This window comes from Leptonychotes weddellii, chromosome 9 (assembly GCF_054177405.1).
Source record: "Leptonychotes weddellii isolate Sample4059 chromosome 9, ASM5417740v2, whole genome shotgun sequence".
In the NCBI taxonomy this organism is placed as follows: Eukaryota; Metazoa; Chordata; class Mammalia; order Carnivora; family Phocidae; genus Leptonychotes; species Leptonychotes weddellii.
The window spans coordinates 100,819,043-100,836,864 of NC_138377.1; the positions used below are offsets into that span (position 1 = coordinate 100,819,043).

The 17,822-nt window shown below is 57.5% G+C and overlaps 1 protein-coding gene across 6 annotated transcripts in view; it reads left to right on the forward strand.

The window, feature by feature from the left end:
* The window catches only part of PML (PML nuclear body scaffold), a 40,362-nt gene extending 26,352 nt beyond the window's left edge, over positions 1-14,010 (forward strand). The window contains exons 5-9 of one of the 6 annotated variants that reach the window (XM_006740961.3): positions 542-679; positions 1,035-1,293; positions 2,348-2,400; positions 10,161-10,311; positions 11,425-14,010. In XM_006740961.3, coding sequence (XP_006741024.1) covers positions 542-679; positions 1,035-1,293; positions 2,348-2,400; positions 10,161-10,311; positions 11,425-12,212 — 1,389 coding nt within the window. In that variant the 3' untranslated portion in view covers positions 12,213-14,010. Of the gene's footprint in view, positions 1-541; positions 680-1,034; positions 1,294-1,866; positions 1,938-2,347; positions 2,401-3,037; positions 4,217-10,160; positions 10,312-11,424 lie in introns of those variants that run through there. The other 5 variants (XM_031036314.2, XM_031036316.2, XM_031036317.2 and 2 more) reach the window with 5 other exon arrangements.
* Positions 14,011-17,822: the final 3,812 nt, after the last annotated feature.

The window sequence follows — 17,822 nt, forward strand, 5'->3', positions numbered from 1 at the left end:
TGGTGCTTACTAAGTGTCAGCTGCTCTTCCAAGCGCAGCAGAGTTCATCCGCCTATTCCCGCGAGACAGATGTTGCCTGTAGTCCCATTTTACGGAGGGGGACGGAGGCCTGAGGAGTTTTCAGTGATGGGTCCAAGGTGTGTAAATTGCCGTTCTGACCCAAGTGGAGTTAAAGCCCAGGGGCAGAGTGCCGGTCACAGGGAAGCCCCTGGAAGGGTCTCCTCACCATTCTAACTTTGCACCTGTATAAGAATAGCTTCCTTCCGGAGCGAGCACTGTTCCTAGAGTTCTCGTTGAGCAAGCCTTAAGGCATGGTTGGTCCGCATGATCCCGGAAGTCCCCTTCTGGCCCTGTTAGGATGCCCAGGAAATGAAGTGACCCTGGATGCCAGCACCTCAGGGTCAGGAGGAGGTGAAGCCACGGAGGGTGTGAGGAGGCCTCCTGGTCCCCAGTGGGCCCTGGGGATGACCCCAGGCCTGGGTTCTCAACCCTGGGCTCGCCACCTGCTCATTTCCGTCTCTCTTGTTTCTGGACTTCACAGCCAGAGGAGACGCAGAGGGCTCAGGCTCAGACCCCGGGGCTGGCTGAGACCCAAACTATGAGCTTGGTCCAGCCAGTGCCCGGGGTACACCCAGTGCCGGTTCACGCCTACTCCATCAAAGACTCCTCCTGCAGAGAGGTAAGGCTCTCCCCACCCCCACCTCCGTCCCTGGAAGCCCAGATCCCACTAGGCAGGCGGGGTTGGGGTGGGGTGAGAATCCAGGCCTTAATCAGCACCTACTGTGTTCTCTCCCTCGCTCCTGGCTGCCCTGCCAGGAACCTCCCCTGTAAGCACGAGCCCCTCGAGGCAGGCAGAGGCCAGCAGAGGTGGTGGTCAGCAGACAGCCCGTGGGCATGGTAGCCCAGGGGGCGTCCTCTGTGGAGAGCAAAATGGGGAGGGCCCCAGGCCCCTGCCACCCAGGTCCGCGTCTCTGCCCACCCTGCCAGCACCCCTGAAGGCTGCTAACCTGGCCCTGTGACTCCCCACTGCATAGGAGGTCTGCAACACAGTCCTGCCCCAGAAGAGGAAGTCCTGCCAGACTGAGTGCCCCAGGAAGGCCATCAAGATGGAGTCTGAGGAGGAGAGGGAGACACGGTTGGCGCGGAGCTCCCCCGAACAGCCCAGGCCCAGCACCTCCAAGGCAGTCTCGCCACCCCACCTGGATGGGCCCTCCAGCCCTGAAAGCCCAATCTTCGGAGGCGAGGTCTTTCTGCCCAACAGCAACCACACAGCCGGCAACCCCGGGGAGGCAGGTAGGGAGGTGGGTGGGCAGCAGAGGCTACAGCCTGCGTGCTGTCCTCCAGGGGCTGGGTGGGACCCTTCTGCATCCTCACCCCTCCCAGGGAGCCCAATGCCAGCAGCATCCCCTGTGTGTCCCGAGCTCTCAGCTGCCCCCAAATGGGGCAGGGAAAGCGCACCGTTTGCCTGGGGGGTGAGAATGGATACAGTTTACCAGGTGATTTGCTGGGATTCCAGTGTGAGGAGCCTGAGGGGCTAAAGCCCATGGTTCTGTAGCTCCTTCCCCCTTAGGGTACCCAGCACTGTGCCCCTGCCCAAGGCGGGTGTCCCCAGGGAGCGTGTGTTGGTGGGTACCTAGCATGTGCCTAGAGAGACCTTGGGGAAAGTCCACACCTATCACATCCCAAATTTGTCTGCAGAGGTCACCTGCATCAAGTACCTCATTTGTCCTACATAATCTCTTACTGACAGTGCCAGATAGGGAGTCCTTGGACATGAGTTGCGGTCAACTAATAGAATTCTGGAATGGTCAAGACAGTTCTTCCAAGATCTGCTTCACCCAGAGGCCCCCTTTGTTTTCATTCTAGGTCCCAGACTGAGCCCTGATCCTGCTTGCACACTGAGCCCTGACCGACATTCCTTGCTCACAATGCTATTGGTAATCAAAAGATTTTGATTAACCAAGTAAAGTATCTTTTAATTCGAACACCTCAGCTCATGAGGCTGAGGATTGGAACACACGAACGTGCTTCTTTAGGATTGCAAAAGGTTCCAAACCAGGGGCTGTTTGCCAAGCTGCCTGTACAAGGAGCAGATTCCGAATTCAGGGCTGCTAGCTGAGTTAAGTACTCACATACAGGGCACAGTGGGCAGTGACGGAAAGCCCTTTTGAATAAATAAGTAGATCCACACCAGCACACTTGGTGGATGTCCCCATCCCCCGCCTTGCAGGGCACACATGGCCCACCCCATCCACTCGCCCACAGGGATTCCCAATGGAGCACACCTGGGCCTCACCCACTGGGCCACCGAGCAGGGCCTAATGCTGTCCCCTCTGCCCCGTTTCAGAGGAACGCGTCGTGGTGATCAGCAGCTCGGAAGACTCAGATGCTGAAAACTCGGTGAGTGGTCCAGAAGTTCGGCCCTGGCCTCCTGCCTCCCCCCATTCCAGGTCCCAGGGGACACAACCACAGCAGGTGACCCTCAGACTTGCCCTGCGCCTGGGGAGTTTTCCATCGAGGCAGTGAGTTGTGAGCTGTCCTGAGGACAGCCTCCAAATGCCACCTGCGGGCCTGGACCACCCCAGCCCTCCCTTCGTACCAGGGCAGGCGCCTTCAGTAACCATACGTGCTCTGAAATGCTGCTAGAGTGCTTCCTTCCAGAGCCCTGTCTCGTTTCTGGACTAGCTAATGCCTTTGTCTGGAGCTTCCTTACACGTTCTCTAACCTCTAAGTCCTCAGCGAGGAGGGTGGACAAGAGCCCGTACCCCGGTTACTGCAACCAGTGAGGGTCAGTGCAGGGCCGCGAGGGCATGGGCCGCACCATGTGGGGCCCAGATAGGCGAGTTCTCACGCCCTAAGAAAGAACGTGAAAGCCGTCCCCCCATGGAACAAGTACCTTTGTGGGTTGCGACCCTTCCGTCCCTGGAGGTTGGTTAATGGAGGATGGGGCAAAGGGGATCTGAACAGAGTGAAAGGTTGGACTGGGTGGCCCCTGAGGTCCCTTCCAGCCCTCAGTCTGAGGTTCTGTATTGGAAAGTGCATGGAGCCCACGGAGACCGCTGCACCACACTCCTCGCCAGCCCACCCCCTGCCAAGAGCACGAGGAGCTTACCGCCTCTCCCGGGCCTCCCGTCTGCCCCCTGGCGCATGCCGTCCCCTGGCTTGGGCTTCCCACCATCGCGCCGAGCAAGCTGCAGACCCTGAGGCCAAGTCTCCCAGCCAGCCTGCCAGTCACCAGGAGGAGGCTGCCATCTGCCACCGCCGCGGGACCAGCTTCCTGCCACGGAGAACACAAAGAACCGCCCATCTTCATCGGATCTTCCGCTTGCCCCTCAAAGTGTATTGTAAACCCTTGTGGACTTATCCTCCCCCCAAGGTCCAGGCCACCACCCCTGCCACCACGGGGCCTCCCGGCCATCCTGCCGATGCCCAGGAGGGTCCCTGCCACCTCCAGAGGGCCATGGGCCAACGCCACTGCCGCCGGGGTCGAGGAGCAGTGCGCTCCCTCGGCTGCTCCCTCCGGGGCTCCCCCAACGTAGCCCAGTGGCTCAACAACTTTTTTGCCCTTCCTCTCTCCTCTGTGGCTGCCCAGCTTGACACCTCTCTCAGCAGGGGGGATGAAGGGAGGCAGAGCGCCCCAGACTCTTAGGGCAGGCATCTCCCCCAGGGATTCTGACACGGGTCTCACTGGAGGTCTCTCCAGTTGTGTTCCCACTCCCTTGCCCTCCAGAGGCTCCCCCACCAGCCCAGCCCCCCTCAGACAGGCCTCTGAGAGCCCCGAGCACCTCCCTCCTCTACAGCTGCTGGCCACCGTCCTCCTGGAACCGTGTGGCCACTCACTCGGCCCCTGCTCCACCCCGCTGCTGGGCCTGGCCCGGCCCTTGCACCCAAGGCCCTGCACCCCGTAGGCATTCAGTGCATTGTGGTCAGGGAGCAGACCCAGGAAGGAATGGCTACATGGACTCAGCAAGGGGACGTCAGCCCTCTTCCTGGAAAGGGCATGACTGAGATTCGGGCCACCGCTCCTCACATCCCCGGGCCTCTTTGCTCAAAACTAGGAAGCATCTGTCGCCCTTTGCACCTCCCACTGTCCCATCCCATCACCCCAAGGCTTTCCACTAGGCCTCTGCCAGGACCTAAGCCCACGAGGGCAGGGACTGTGTCGATCCCAGGACCTGGCAGATACGGCTGCTCAATAAATATTTGTTGAAAGATTGCCCTTGCAAACCCTTCTTCCATGACCATCACATTCCCTGCTGGACTTAGCTCTTCTCTTGCAGGTGGTTTCGTGTCCCCCCTGCACTGAAACTGGGTCCTCTGGTGGGGTTACCACGTCCCCTCTTCTCCCATGCCCTGTGGGAGGTGGGTCAAGGCCTTCTGTGCCTCCTGGACTGTGTCGGTCCCACCATCTGGTAAGGTCCCCTGTGCCTTGAGGTTCCAGGTCTTGAGGGGAACCCCACTTTCCCCAGATCATTTCACGCCTCCTCCTGCCTCCCCCTCCACATAGGGAAGGCTCCAACCCTTGCCTCCCAGGGGGCCTCTCCTGAGCCAGGGCCAGCCTTCTTTCTGGGTGACTTCAACACCCAGCACCCTGGCCTCTCCGGAGTCTTCACCCCATTCCACTGCAGCCCCCAGCCCCATGGCCCCCCACTCTGCACCTCACCATACCGAGAACTGGTTCACAGGGACTCTGGCCACAGCATCCTGCCCCTCGAGCTCTCAGGTACTTCGAGGACCCCTGCCCTCCCCACCCCGGTTCCTGTAGCTCCGGCTGCTACTCCTCATCCTCCTTCCTCTCAGGCCTCTGTTCTTTTCCATGTTCTTCCAGCTGCAGCCCCTCTTCTCTTCCTAGTGTGTCCTTCCTGTGGCCTCAGCCATGCCCGCAGGCTGCTGATGCCGGGCGCTCACTCCCGCAGCCAGACCAGGATAGATAGCCCGTGGGCCTCCGGAGTCCGTGCTCAGATGCCCCATAGATCCCTCAGACTCCTCTGTCTGCTGTCTGCTCGGTACGTCACCCCATCTGCCCGGCTACGGGAGCGGAGGCCCCTCTCAATCGTTCCTCAGCGCCGGTCAGATTTTCAGTCTTAATCTTTCCACAGTCTACATTCCTCTGAACCCTAGGCACTTCTTTCCGCCCCAGAAACCTGCTAAAACAGAACTGATCCAGGGCAGAGGTGGAAGCCTGGGAAGGAGACTCTGAGAAAGGATGGCAACGCCAGTGGTCTCGCCAGACTTCACGAGAGTTGGGTGCGGGCATCAAGACCAGCAGTCTTGGGGGGCGGGTGTCAGTCCGGCCCCAGCCATCAGCAGGGAGGCGCGAGGTGATGTCTGAGGTTATTCAAGGAAGGCGGGAGAAGCTCATTTTAGGTGGTGAAGAGTTAAAACAGTTAGAAGCAGCCACTCACCTTCAGAGACCAGCTCTGGGCTGGGGGAGAGCTGGAGGACCACTGCTTTTGTGTTGGAATTCTTTGGACAGCGCGCTTTTTAAATTAAGCATTGTGAGTCCCAAACTTAAAAAAACATATATTTAAAACGAAAACCAATGAGGACCCCTTCGTGCACTTCTCACCCACCTCCTGTGCCCCCTTCCGGAACCTGGCGCTCCTAGAGTACCCGCAGCAACTTGGTTGGGGAGCAGGGCTTCCTTGGCAAGGTGCTTCAGGCTCCTGCATACCCCTGAACTCCCCCTCCGTAGCCTTCATCCCACCTGCTACGTGTGAAAGTTGGCCTACGAAAAGAGCACCTTTTCCAAGTGTACCGGGTTGCGTAGGGACCCCCATCCCCAGATTGCTGCTGTGTCAGTTGCTGGAATCTAGTGAGACACGCCGGGGGGCTCTGGTGCAGGCCTGGCCAGGAGGTCGAGGCTCAGGGAGAGACTGCTTGTGCAGGAAGAGCAATCTGTGAGCTGGCAGAGGTGGTTGGAGGGGTCAGGCCAGGCCTGATGGTGGGCAACTGAACACAAGGCGGGTCAGCAGTGCCTCTGCCGTGAGCCCCGTGTTAGGGTCCGAGGCAGAAAAAAATAGAATGCTCTCACCTACCCTTGGACAGGCGGCTGGCCCCAGTGTCCGGCAGGAGCAGGACCACGTGGAAGCAGGAGAGTTCGGTCCGTGGGCGAAGTGGCGGTGGTGGCCAGCAGGAGAAGAGGGAGGCCTATGGGGGACAGCCGATCCACTGGAGGGGCCGTGCCGCTGATGTGTGGGTATCGGAAAAGAAGCAGGTGCTCGTCTGAGAAGGTGGGAGCCGTGGTCCCGAGGGGCAGCAGCCTGCAGAGGGGGCCGGAGCAGTGGGCGGAGGGCAGCAGGGGCCGCAGGCTAGCGGACAGGATGGCCCGGTTCACAGATACATGGGAGGTGTTTCGGGGCTTCCAGACTTTGCAAGAGCTGGGGTTTTGTGTCTGCAAAAAAAAGCAATGCGTGCGTCTTGCCAAACTGATCGCAGCTGTCGTTGAAGCTTGGGTGCTGAGAGGGTTCCTCAGGAACTTGGGGACTCTTGGTAAGAATGAATGGTGGGTACTGTGTAGACAACTTCAGGTGACCAGATGCTAAATATCAAAGAGTCTGGCTCCTGTCTGAGTGGCTGCTGACCAAGCGTGGAGTGAATCAGTAGGACAGTAGTTCTCAACCCTGGCTGCACACTGGAATCTTTGGGGGGAGGTGGGGGGTTGTTTCCAGTGACAGATTCCTGGGTCCGACTCCCAGAGATTGTAATTGAACTGGTCTGGGGTGCAACCCGAGCATCTGGAGTTTTTGAGGCCGCTAATGCACAGCCAAAAAGGGGAGAACCACTGAATTGGGAGGTTCAGTTGCCCGTCTGTGATTCGTGTACATATCAGCCTTCAACGGAGGTGACCCGTACATGCTGGGATAGGATCCAGCAGGGGAGAGGGGGACGCTGGATCTTCCCAGAGAAACCTCCTAGACTTGTGGAAGGTGATTAAAATGTCAGCCCGGCTGCTTCCTATGGGTGTGCTTGGTGCGACCGGGAGGCCTGCTGTGTGGATTAGGAATGCAGTTGCCCTGCTAAGTTGATCCTTGCTGGAGACAAGTGAACTGTAGCTCACGAGCCGGGCCACATGTGTCTCTTAGTTCGATGTGTTTCCTGAAAACCTCATGGGCTCCCCGGGGCTCAGTGTGACCACAGTTCTGCAGTCAAAGAAACAGTCCATTATCCAAGTATAATAAAGAAATAAAGCCTAGTATTTACCTGCTCCCCAACCAAGTAAAGAATATTAAAGGGGGTTTGACTCCCAACTCCCAGCAGCACATCTTCAGGTCCTCTTCCTCTTTTCTTCAGCTCCCATCATGCCCACTCCCTAATGCCTTGGAACTTCCCACTTCTCGCTTTCCAGGCCGTGCATGCAGACTCTCATCTTCACCACTCCGTTTCCCATTCCACCGTTCCTTTTCCCTTCCTAGCAGATCTCAAGCCTCTTCCAACAAAAGGCCCTTTCCTGGGTTGGGTCTGGGTCTCTGCTCCTATCCCTCTACACTCCCCACCTGCACACTCAGTTCCCCTGACTGTGGACGGAAGCCCAGCAGTGGTGCTCCTCTCGTGAGTGGGGAGGGGGCAGGAGGACATCCTGCACCAGAGCCTCTTGTGCTGATTGCCCTTTTGTTAAACCTCGGTCTTTAGAAAAATCTTTCGTAAGCGCGCCGGTATTTCCTGGCCGTGTTGCTGGGATTTAAGGCAGGGAGGGCGCTTAAGTGGATGGGCCCGCTGGAGTTCAGTGGAAGGTGTTCTAGCGAAATCATCCCCATGCGCTGGCTGCACTTAACAGGAGTCCCCAAGGGTGAGGAGGAACCTGAAAGGAAGAAGAGTCCGGGCTGGAAGTTCCAGACTTCCCGCCGTTGACCAGCTCGGCAGAAGGGGGTGATCCTTTCTTTAAGGGAGCTGGATGAAAGACATTGCACCACTATAAAAGAGAAAATGACCCCAGGACAGTGGGAGGCCGTAAAAATGAGATTCTCATGGCCATCATAAATGACCCTGGTATGAAGATGGAGCTAGCCTAAAGACGCAGTTCTGCTGCTCTCCAGGGAGCTCAAATCTGGGAAGAGGAAATCCGAAGAGGTGACCAGGGCTCTAAGGCCTGAGAAGACATTCCAGAAGGAAGGAGACAGGTGGAGGCACTCAGGACCACTGCACAGGCCTTTGCAGTTACGTTGGGAGCAAAAAGAGGAAGAAAGAAGAGAATGCTCCGTGTGCCATGTCAGCAGGTGGCAGAGAGGACTTGGGAAAAGGGACAGCTCTTCAGCTCCAGAGAGGACACAGCAAAAGGAGTCCAGCTCTTTCCACCAGCCCAAGTGCAAGAGCAAGGTCTGGAAGGCTGAAGATAAAAAACACCTGGATTTTTCCCTCGGGGGAGGAAGGTGGCGTCTCTGGTCCACCAGCCAACAACTTGGAGGAAGACACCTGTAGAGGGCTCCTTACAGGGAGGAAAGGGAGCTGGGACCAGGAGACAGAAGACTCAGAGCAAGGCATGCAAAATAAACCTTTGATGCGTGGCCAAATCGAGGATACGGATATGCCAGGCATTTGACCAAGACTTTAATTAGGGCCTTATGTGTAGAATCCCCTTACTCCCAGGCTTCTGTGAGAAACACCAGCTCTAGGTGGATTCATAGTGAATGTCTTTTCTATCAGTGACTGGGAGGAAGTTGGTGAGCCTGGGGTAGGGTTATGAAAAGCAAAAAGAGTAAGAATCAGGCACTCCCAGGAAAATCCAGCACATTGTACCTGTGCTTAGTAATGACTTCGCTCTTGGCTGAGGTTTTGTTAAAATGTTTCACCTGGAGAGTAAGAGGGCCTAAACCCGCGCTCATTCTCTCCTGAGCCAGGGACATTAGCCAGAAGCCAGCGTTCGTTCTTCAGATAGCCCCGGGGGAGGCCAGCATCATCACCCTGCTAGAGGCAGTCCGGAAATATGAAGGACCCGAGGTCTGCTCTGGACTCTGTCCCAGCAGTACTCCCAGCCCTGTGACACGTGGCCCTGTGGCATCAGCCATGTCCTTTCCTCCTAGTCTCTGGCTAACATCCGCAGGTGGCATCCCCGGGGAAGCTCTAAGCAGGCCACCAAAGACACCTTCTGGGTATGGCAGCTGGTGGATGCTGAGCAATTCACTTTAGGGAGAGGCTCTACCGCCCTCCAGCCGCAGCCCTTTGGGAGCCTCACAGAGTTGGAGCCCTTCCCCCACCCCTCCAGCCGCAGCCCTTTGGGAGCCTCACAGAGTTAGAGCCCTTCCCCCACCCCTGAGGCCTTTCGAACTGTTTCTGCCTGGGTGCTGGAGAGAACAGGGCCTTGGGTGCCCAGGTTAGAGGATCCCCGGGCCTGAGGCTTCTCTGAGCAGCCGGCTCCTGGATGCTAAATGACAAAGGGCTTCCGGGCCCTGAGACTTCTCTCTCCGTGGCTCTCGCTTCTGGGTTCTGTGTGTCCATGTTGACGTGGCGTTCCTGAGGCTGAGTGGCCCTCCCCTCCCCCTCTGTGTAGGACACTGGGGCCCAGGCTGGCCATGGGGACAAGAAGAGTCAGGCTCCTGGCCCCTTCCAGAGAAACATCTGAGGTTTGAGATGAGGCTCCTTCCTCCTGTCCCAAGTTCAGGGTGTTTCTTCTGAGTCTGTTGAGAGAGAAGGGAGCAGCAGACCCCTCCAGCCCCGCCCACCACAGCAACAGCCCCTTCCCTGAGCTTCCCTGCCCAGCACCATGCCCGCAGGTGCACATTCACTCACATATGCTCACATTCCCACACAGTTGTCAACACCAGTTCACAAATTCACACCCGATGCACACATTTGACATTTGCATTCATTCCCATACTTGTGCTTTCACACACACACACACACACACACACAACTTGCCTGCGTGATCTCAGTCTCTCACTCCTACTCACTACTGCGTGGTTCACACGTGGCTCTCACATACACACACATCCACTCCTGTGCACACATCCTCATGCACACACTCACTTAGACACACCCCTTCCCCTTCCCAATACCCTGCTCCCCCTCATGTGCGTGCAGATATGCCCCCAAACATACCAGCTTGCTCGTGTCCCCACACTCACGCCATGCACACACACACACGCTCACGGGCACATGCTCGCATTGCCACCACGCACCCTCGCCCTCCGGCCCCCTGACCTGTTGGTTTTTCTGTGTTGCAGTCCTCCCGAGAGCTGGATGACAGCAGCAGCGAGTCCAGTGACCTCCAGCTGGAGGGCCCCAGCTCCCTCAGGGTCCTGGACGAGAGCCTCGCCGACCCCCAAGCAGAAGACAGGCCCCTGGTTTTCTTTGACCTCAAGATTGACAGTGAAAGTGGGTTCTCCAATGGCCACCCCCACCCCTTTCTAGCTTAGTCTCTGAGTTCCCGAAATAAGCGCAGGCAGAGGCTGTGTTCCGGGCCCGGGAGAGCCCAGAGCTCTGGCCAGTGCCACACCCAGAGAGCAGGCAGAGCGCTGCATCCCCCCTGGGACTCCAGCTGTCCCACTTGGCTGATGGAATAAAGGCTTCTGCCTCGACCAGCGCCTGAAAGCATGAGGCACGTGCCTCCATGAGCTCACCTCTGACCAGCGCTTCTCTTAGAGGGCCCTGGCGACACACCTCTAAACAGAAACACCACCATGTGGGAAGTCACCACGATGAGGCCAGCAATGCAAGCAAGGCCTTAAGCCCTGACTGCAGCATTCTGAGTACAGAGCCCGTTCCGCAGGTGGAACGGGGAGGCTGACAGCCAAGATCATGGAGAAAGATGACCCCTTCTCCCAGAAGCCCCTCAGCTCCCCGTGGTGCTTACCTGCAGTGCCCTTCACTGAACCTGGAGGGCCCGGCCTGCCCTGTGGCACAGTCCCAGCACGGGGCCAGCCCAGCCAGGCAGAAGTGGTGCTGTAGGCCTAGGACAGGGAAGTCATTTGCAGACCTCACAGGGCAGCTCTGAGCCACGTTCCGAATGGAGTAGATTGGGCAGGTGGGCCGTGTGTCCCAGGGCTCTGACCAGCCAGGAGTCTTGGCTCAGTGACCAACGGGATTGGAGGCTGGGGCAGGGAGCAGAGGATGCAGGGGAGACAAAGAGGGCCCCGGAGTGTAGGTGGGTGAGGCTAACAGAAGGCAGACAGGAGGGAGCTGGCTCTAAACTGGCAAAGTCTGGGACAGGTGGCAGGGTCAGGGGCGTGGGGCGGAGCTGGACTCTCAGCAGGTGAGTGGGGTGTGTTTGGAGAGCAGCCAGCTTTCGCCTTCTGCCCCCTGACCCCACGAGAGCCAGGGTAGAGCTACGTTTGGAGGCTGATGTGTGGTTCCTGCCGGCAGGCCCCAAGGTGGGGTCTCTGTGTGGTGGGACAGTAACCCCAGAGTTCCTGCTGCTCCCGCCCCGTGCCGCCGCCCCCCTCCCCGCCACGCCCCTGGGGCCTCACCCTGCCCTTCTCTCCTGCCCAGCCCAGAAGATTAGCCAGCTGGCGGCCGTGAACCGGGAGAGTGAGTTCCGCGTGCTCATCCAGCCAGAGGCCTTCTTCAGCACGTACTCCAAGGCCGTCTCCCTGGAGGTGGGGCTGCAACACTTCCTTGGTTTTCTGGGCTCCATGGGCTGCCCCATCCTGGCCTGCTATAAGCTGTGGGGACCCGGCCTCCCCAACTTCTTCCGGGCCCTGGAAGACATGAACAGGCTGTGGGAGTTTAAGAAGGCCATCTCGGGCTTCCTGGCCACGCTGCCCCTCATCCGGGAGCGGGTGCCCGGGGCCAGCAGCTTCAAGCTCAAGAGCCTGGCCAAGACCTACCTGGCGAGAAACATGAGCGAACGCAGCGCCCTGGCCGCCGTGCTGGCCATGCGAGACCTGTGCCGGCTCCTCGAGGTCTCCCCGGGCCCCCCGCTAGCTCAGCACGTCTACTCCTTCAGCAGCCTGCAGTGCTTCGCGTCCCTGCAGCCGCTGGTGCGGGCGGCCGCCCTGCCCCGCGCCCAGGCCCGCCTGCTGGCCCTCCACAACGTGAGCTTCACCGAGCTGCTGGCCGCGCACCGTCGCGACCCCCAGCAGGGCCTGCGGAAGTACGGCCGCTACCTGGGCCTGCCCCCCGCCTCGTCGCCCCCCGCCCAGCGCGCCGGCAGCCTGCAGGCTCTGAGCACCTACTTCAGAGGCCTGTCGGAGGAGCCCGTCTCCGCCCAGGCGGAAGGCATCGCCGCCCCTGTCGCCGGCCACAGCTTGGCAGAGAGGGTGTGCCAGCGGAGCTGAGAGGAAGCCCGGACTGGCTTGGAATCTCTGGGGATGGGGAGGGGGTCCCTGAGCCAGCGCCCCCCTCAACCCACTGCCCATCACTGCATTCCCAGGTCCTGGCCCCCAGCACCCCGCTGTCATTTGGTCCGGAATCTGTTCTCTGGGACCAAACTCCCCTTCTCTAAAAACCCCATAGAGAAGGTTCCAAGTCCAAGCAAGTCCAAGTCCTAACTCCCCAGGGGCCACCAGATCCCCTTTCAGGCCTTGGGAGCACCCATGGGTTGGTTCCCTCGAGCCCTGGCCCCCTCTCCTCCAGGAGCCAAAACCAGGGGGTAAAGAAGGCCCAGCCTCTGGGCTGAGTGGCCCCCAGCCACCCAACCTGCCACTTCCGTGAGTGTCCCTGCAGCCTCTCCCTGACCCCCAGCCGCTGCCCTAGGGGACCTGCTGACGCCCCCCAGAGACCCTGCCCGCAACACCCCACGGGTACCCAAAGTGCCTTTCAAACCAAGCCGCTGTCATGAGTTTGGGTTCTCCCGCCGTCTGCCTGTCTGAAGGCCAGCTCTCTGTTCACTGCTCTGGGGACAAAAATGCATTTTCATCCCCAAAGAGCCTCATATCGGCAGAGACAGAAGCTGCTGCTTCATGCCTGTCCCTCCTTCCAAAGTCTGACCCTTCTGAGCTTGCTTCTTTCCTTGTGGCCGCACGGACACCTCCCCTTAGTCAGGCTTCGCTCTTCGGCCCTCAGGCCACCAGCCCCTCTCAGCATGGCTTTTGCTCTCTCTGCGCTGCTCACCTCAGCCCCACTGAGGAACGTCCTCTAACCCAGCGCCGCGTGCCACATACACCAGGGGCCCGCAGCGTTGGCATCCCCCGGGAGCCTCTACCCCAGACCTCTGGAATCAGCATCTCTGAGGTGGGCCCAGCAGGCTGGTTTAGCACGTCCTTCAGATGAATCTGACACCTGCTAAGACTCAGAACCAGTACTCTGATAGACGGCTCCCCAAAAGCGCAGCAGGGTGGAGTAGCAGAGCAAGTCCTGGGCCCGACTGGGCACATGGAGGGTGACCTAGGAAAAGACCCCTTCCTGAGCTCCGGCATCTCCACCCACTAAATGGGCTCCCGTCCAGCTCTGCCATTCTGGGATTTTAGACATGGACCAAAGCCATCGAGGCAGTGGGCAGGATGGTTTTCAACTTAAACCCTAGCTCTCAGCCCCAAGCTAAGGCCCCCAGCCTTGTGGTCACACCAGAGGTCAGCGGCAGAACAGAGGCAGGTCAGGGCCTTCCCTCTGACCAGCAGAACCACTGTCCCTGTCCTGCTCCTCTCCCTTCCTTCTTCCTTGCCTCCTGCCACAGGGACACAGCCCAGGCCTCCAGCCTCCATTGCCCGAGCTTTCACAGGGGTGAGGTCTGCGTGCCCACACCTCAGCCCCCAGCCAGCAGGTGCCCTGCAGATGCACTGAGGGATTGCATGGGAACTGGCTACCACAGTGGGAGTGCTGGGCGACCAGTGAACTCTGATGCATTGAAAATAGGATTCAAGTTCAAAGCAAGTGTTGACTCAGAAGCTGCCGTGGGAACAGGCTGATGGGGCCGCAGCCTAGCTGTGATAACCATCTCGGCAAGTGCAAAGCAGCACCTGGGCCACCGCTCATATCCTCGTCCCTCAGCCTCGCCCCGACCTGCGCGGCGCCCACTGGCTTCCAGCCCCGCCGTGCTTGCTACCTGCAGAGTGCTTGACCACAGGTTTTATAACAAAGGGCTGCTCTGCCCTCTCTCCGTTTATGCAGCCTCTAATAAAGATGTGGATGTTCGAAGTCTGATGCACCAATCCAGCGCTGCTCAGCCCACCCCAGCAGCCACCGAGCAGCCTCTTGCCTGGGGAAGAGGATACGTTCCCAGACATGGAAGAGCTGCCCTTCGTCACATCCTTTCGGGACTCAGCAGAGCTGAGAGCCCCTTGTTGTTCAGTGCTGGGGGCCTCAACAGATGTGAGCTTCCCCATTCCAAAGAGGGAGACCCAAGGTGGGCCTGTCGGGGATCATCTCCCCAAAGGAGAGGCACATGGAGGGAAAGAAGCACCAGTTTCACAAATTACCCCCTAGAGGGCATCTGGAGCCAGAGACGGGTGTCTGTCATCTCTGCTCCCTGCTGGGTAATCTTGCACCCCTGTGTGTGTCCCCAGAGTCACAGAGGGTAAAACCCCCAACAATGGGGAGGGGAGCCCAGGACATTAGCGATGTGTAATTAACATGCCGCTGTCCAGGGTGTCCCCAGCGGAATCCACGTTAGTACGTGCAGGGATTCCCACGGCACAGGCAGTGTCGGGGGACTGGCCCTCCCCAAGCCTGGGTGAGCAGCCTGGTGATGTCACTGGATCGGTGCCACCACCCTTAACCCCACCTACCTGCCCCAGATGCCCAAATTCCAGTCCTGGAGTTTTAGTCTCTAAGAGCAAGTTCAAATAGATCCCCTGTGCCTCATGTTTGAATTCTATCTCAGATTCACCCATGTCAGCTAACCATGAACTTGCTGGGCTTGAAGTCAGGACACTGAGTTTCAATCCTCACACCACAGCCTCTGACTGGTCTGGTGTGTCAAGCTCACTGAGGCATGGGCTCTGGCTCTGTCAAATGGGATCATATCGATCATTTTTCCCTCACAGGCTCCTGCATGAACCAATGAGAGAATGTGGAAATAGGTTTTTAATATATGAAGAACCACACAAACATAAGATCTTATTTTACAGACAACCAAGATGACAGTTTTATTGCTTCATAAGTTACAAGAAATTAATAGATCTTAGCTCTTAGCAAAAAATATACATGGGCTTGGCTTCAGGGAATAAAAACAAGAGCAGAGCAGACAATTGTGGGGGTCCAAGGGAGCCAGGGAGAAGAGCAGGGAAGTCGACCTTGGAGTGGCTGAGAAGTGGGTGGCTCTGTGTCCCCAGCACACCCAAATGGGGGATTTCAGCCTCACGCACCTGAAGCAGAGAACAGCCTTCCAGTGACACAGCTCAGCCAGGGCCAGCCCTACCTGCTCTGGTGCCTCCTTCCGAGGCCCAAGGGCTCACACCCCCAGGAACCCGGCCCCCTCCCCCATCCCTCCTCCTCCAGTCCCCACCTGCCCCACTTCATCCTTATTCCTACCCAGACTCGCTCTGAAGCCTAGTGCCTACCCTGGCAATTCTCCCTCTCTCAGAGTTTACCCAGCACCCTACAGCTCCCAGCAGGCCCAGCCCTTCTTCCTGGATCCTCTGACCTCAGGCTTGCGTCCACCCCACAGCCCACGTGTCCCCAGCCCCTGTGCCTACCCGCCCCAGAGGGAAGGGAGCCGAGCTGGAGCTGCTCTCAGAATCAGCCAGCAGGGGGCGCAGCGGCCCCGCCTGGCCCTGCGATAAGGCGCAGCTCCAGCAGGTGGGGAGTGGAGGGGCGTGGGGCTTAGGCTCCCGAAGCGCTCAGAAGCGCTCAGTCTTTTCGTAAGCGCCCGGCACGCTGCGGGTGGTATAGGAAGTAGCTTCAGGTAGATGGTGCGTGGAGAAGCAGTTCAAGAACGTTAGCCGTGTTGTGTTCATTTTAACATTAGAAAAAAATGTAACCAGCATATCAAAACGGTGATTTCTGGAATATAGTTGCTCAGAATGATGCTAAAGTGGAATTATTTAGAGGTCTAATTTAAGGACAAGTATTAGGTAACCACAAGCTCAGGAGGCACACAGGTATAGCAAACCTCGTGACTTAATTTGGGGAAATCCTGGGTTACCTACCCATGGAATTAGGATGAGGGTTAGAGCTAAAGTCAGGGCCCAGGTTAGAACTGGGGTAAGGATGGGGTGGGGTTAGAAGTTGGGGTAAAGCTTCAGGTTAGGATTTCGGGTATATAAAATTTAGGGGCACATTTGGTGACGAAGGTTAGCAATGGAGTTAAGAATCAAAAGGAACAGAATTAGAGTCACTCTTGAGGCTACAGATAGATCACTTTAGCAGCTGAAGAGTCCATGAAACTGTGGAGGGGCAGGAGCTTCTGAGAACCCCCTCATATGGCCCCCTGAGTGTGGTCTGCCTCCCTCCCCAGCATCCTCTTCTAAAAGCACCCCTCAGGGGTGCCTTGGTGGCTCAGTCAGTTAAGCATCTGCCTTCAGTTCAGGTCATGATTCCAGAGTCTCAGGATCGATCCCCAGGTCTGAGCCCCAAGTCTGAGCCCCACATTGGGCTCCCTGCTCAGCAGGGGAGTCGGCTTCTCCCTCTCTCTCTCTCTGCCCCTCCCCCTGTTCGTGTTCTGTCTCTCAAATAAATAAATAAATAAAATCTTTTTAAAAATTAAAATAAAATAAAAGCATGTGCAGGCGTTCCACCTGAGCTCACTGAACCCTGGGTGGGGAGGCACAACCATGGTCCAATCCGGGAGTGAGGGCCTCCAGCTCGAGCTGATGAATACTGCCCCCAGCGGACACAATTGGAAGGTAACTGTGTGCTTTCTCAATGTTTCTCCATGCGCTTTCTGAGCACAGGTAATCTCCTGCAGTCTTGCCAGCACCCCTCTGCGGTTACATCATCACCCTCTTTCTGCAGATGAACGCAGGGTGGGGGTGGGGAGCAGGAAGGTCGCGCACCTTGCTCAAGGTCATTAAACTTGTACGTGGCAGGGTTGGGGTCTACCCAGCAGGGCGCCTGTGTCTAGACTGGAGCCATCTGTGGCCCACAGCTGCCAGGTGCACAGCCGCGCCGATGAGGGGTGTGGGTTGGGGGAGAGGGGGGCGGCTCTCTGCCCTCTCCTTCCCGCACCCTCCTGGTCTGTTGGTCTCACAAGAGGTGAAATTCAAGCTTTAGAAAGCTAACATCCCAACATTCTGGTTCCAGCCCTTGAATTTCTACTAATTCTTTTTTTTCTTTTTTTCTTTTAGAGCAGTGCTTCCTTCTCCAACCTTTTTATTTTTATTACCCCCGTAAGGAGGCTCTTTAGACATACTTTTACCTAGTCATGACCCTCCTCCAGTGTAATTTGAATACTACAGATACCCTGTAGATTCCTTAGGATTCTCTACATACAAAATCGTGTCATCTGCAAATAGAGATCATTTTACTTCTTCTTTACACACATGTACTATATATCTGTTTATGTACTGTGGTCCTTTGGAGGGTCAGAAACCATCGAAATATCTAAGGGTGTCCCTTGAACCTATTTTCATCCTCTATGGGGTAATATTGTCTCTGATGAGAATGCATGACTTTAGGTAAGGCCCCATCCCCAGTTACAATGCAAGTAAGAAGAGTCCTTGGGGGGTATTAACCCCTCCACGTGGCTTAGTTCCTGGGTGGGAATGAGGTGGGAAGGGGCTGCAGGGAACCCCTGCAGGGTAGGGGTAGGGAACAGGAGCAGAAGTCTGTAAGGACACACTTGCCTGGAGCCTTGGTCCTGGGCTGAGCCTGGTGGCTGAGGCTGGGGCTTGGGGAGAGATGGAGACAGGGCCATCATTTAATTTTGTATCCAAATCCAGGTGTCAGCTCCAGACCCTTCAGATTTGATTAAAGCAGATGACTGAAGTGACTCTTTTGAGAGAAGGGTCTAGAATTTCAACTGAGACACCCCTTCTCAAAAACAAACCAAAACAAAAAACCAGAAAGTT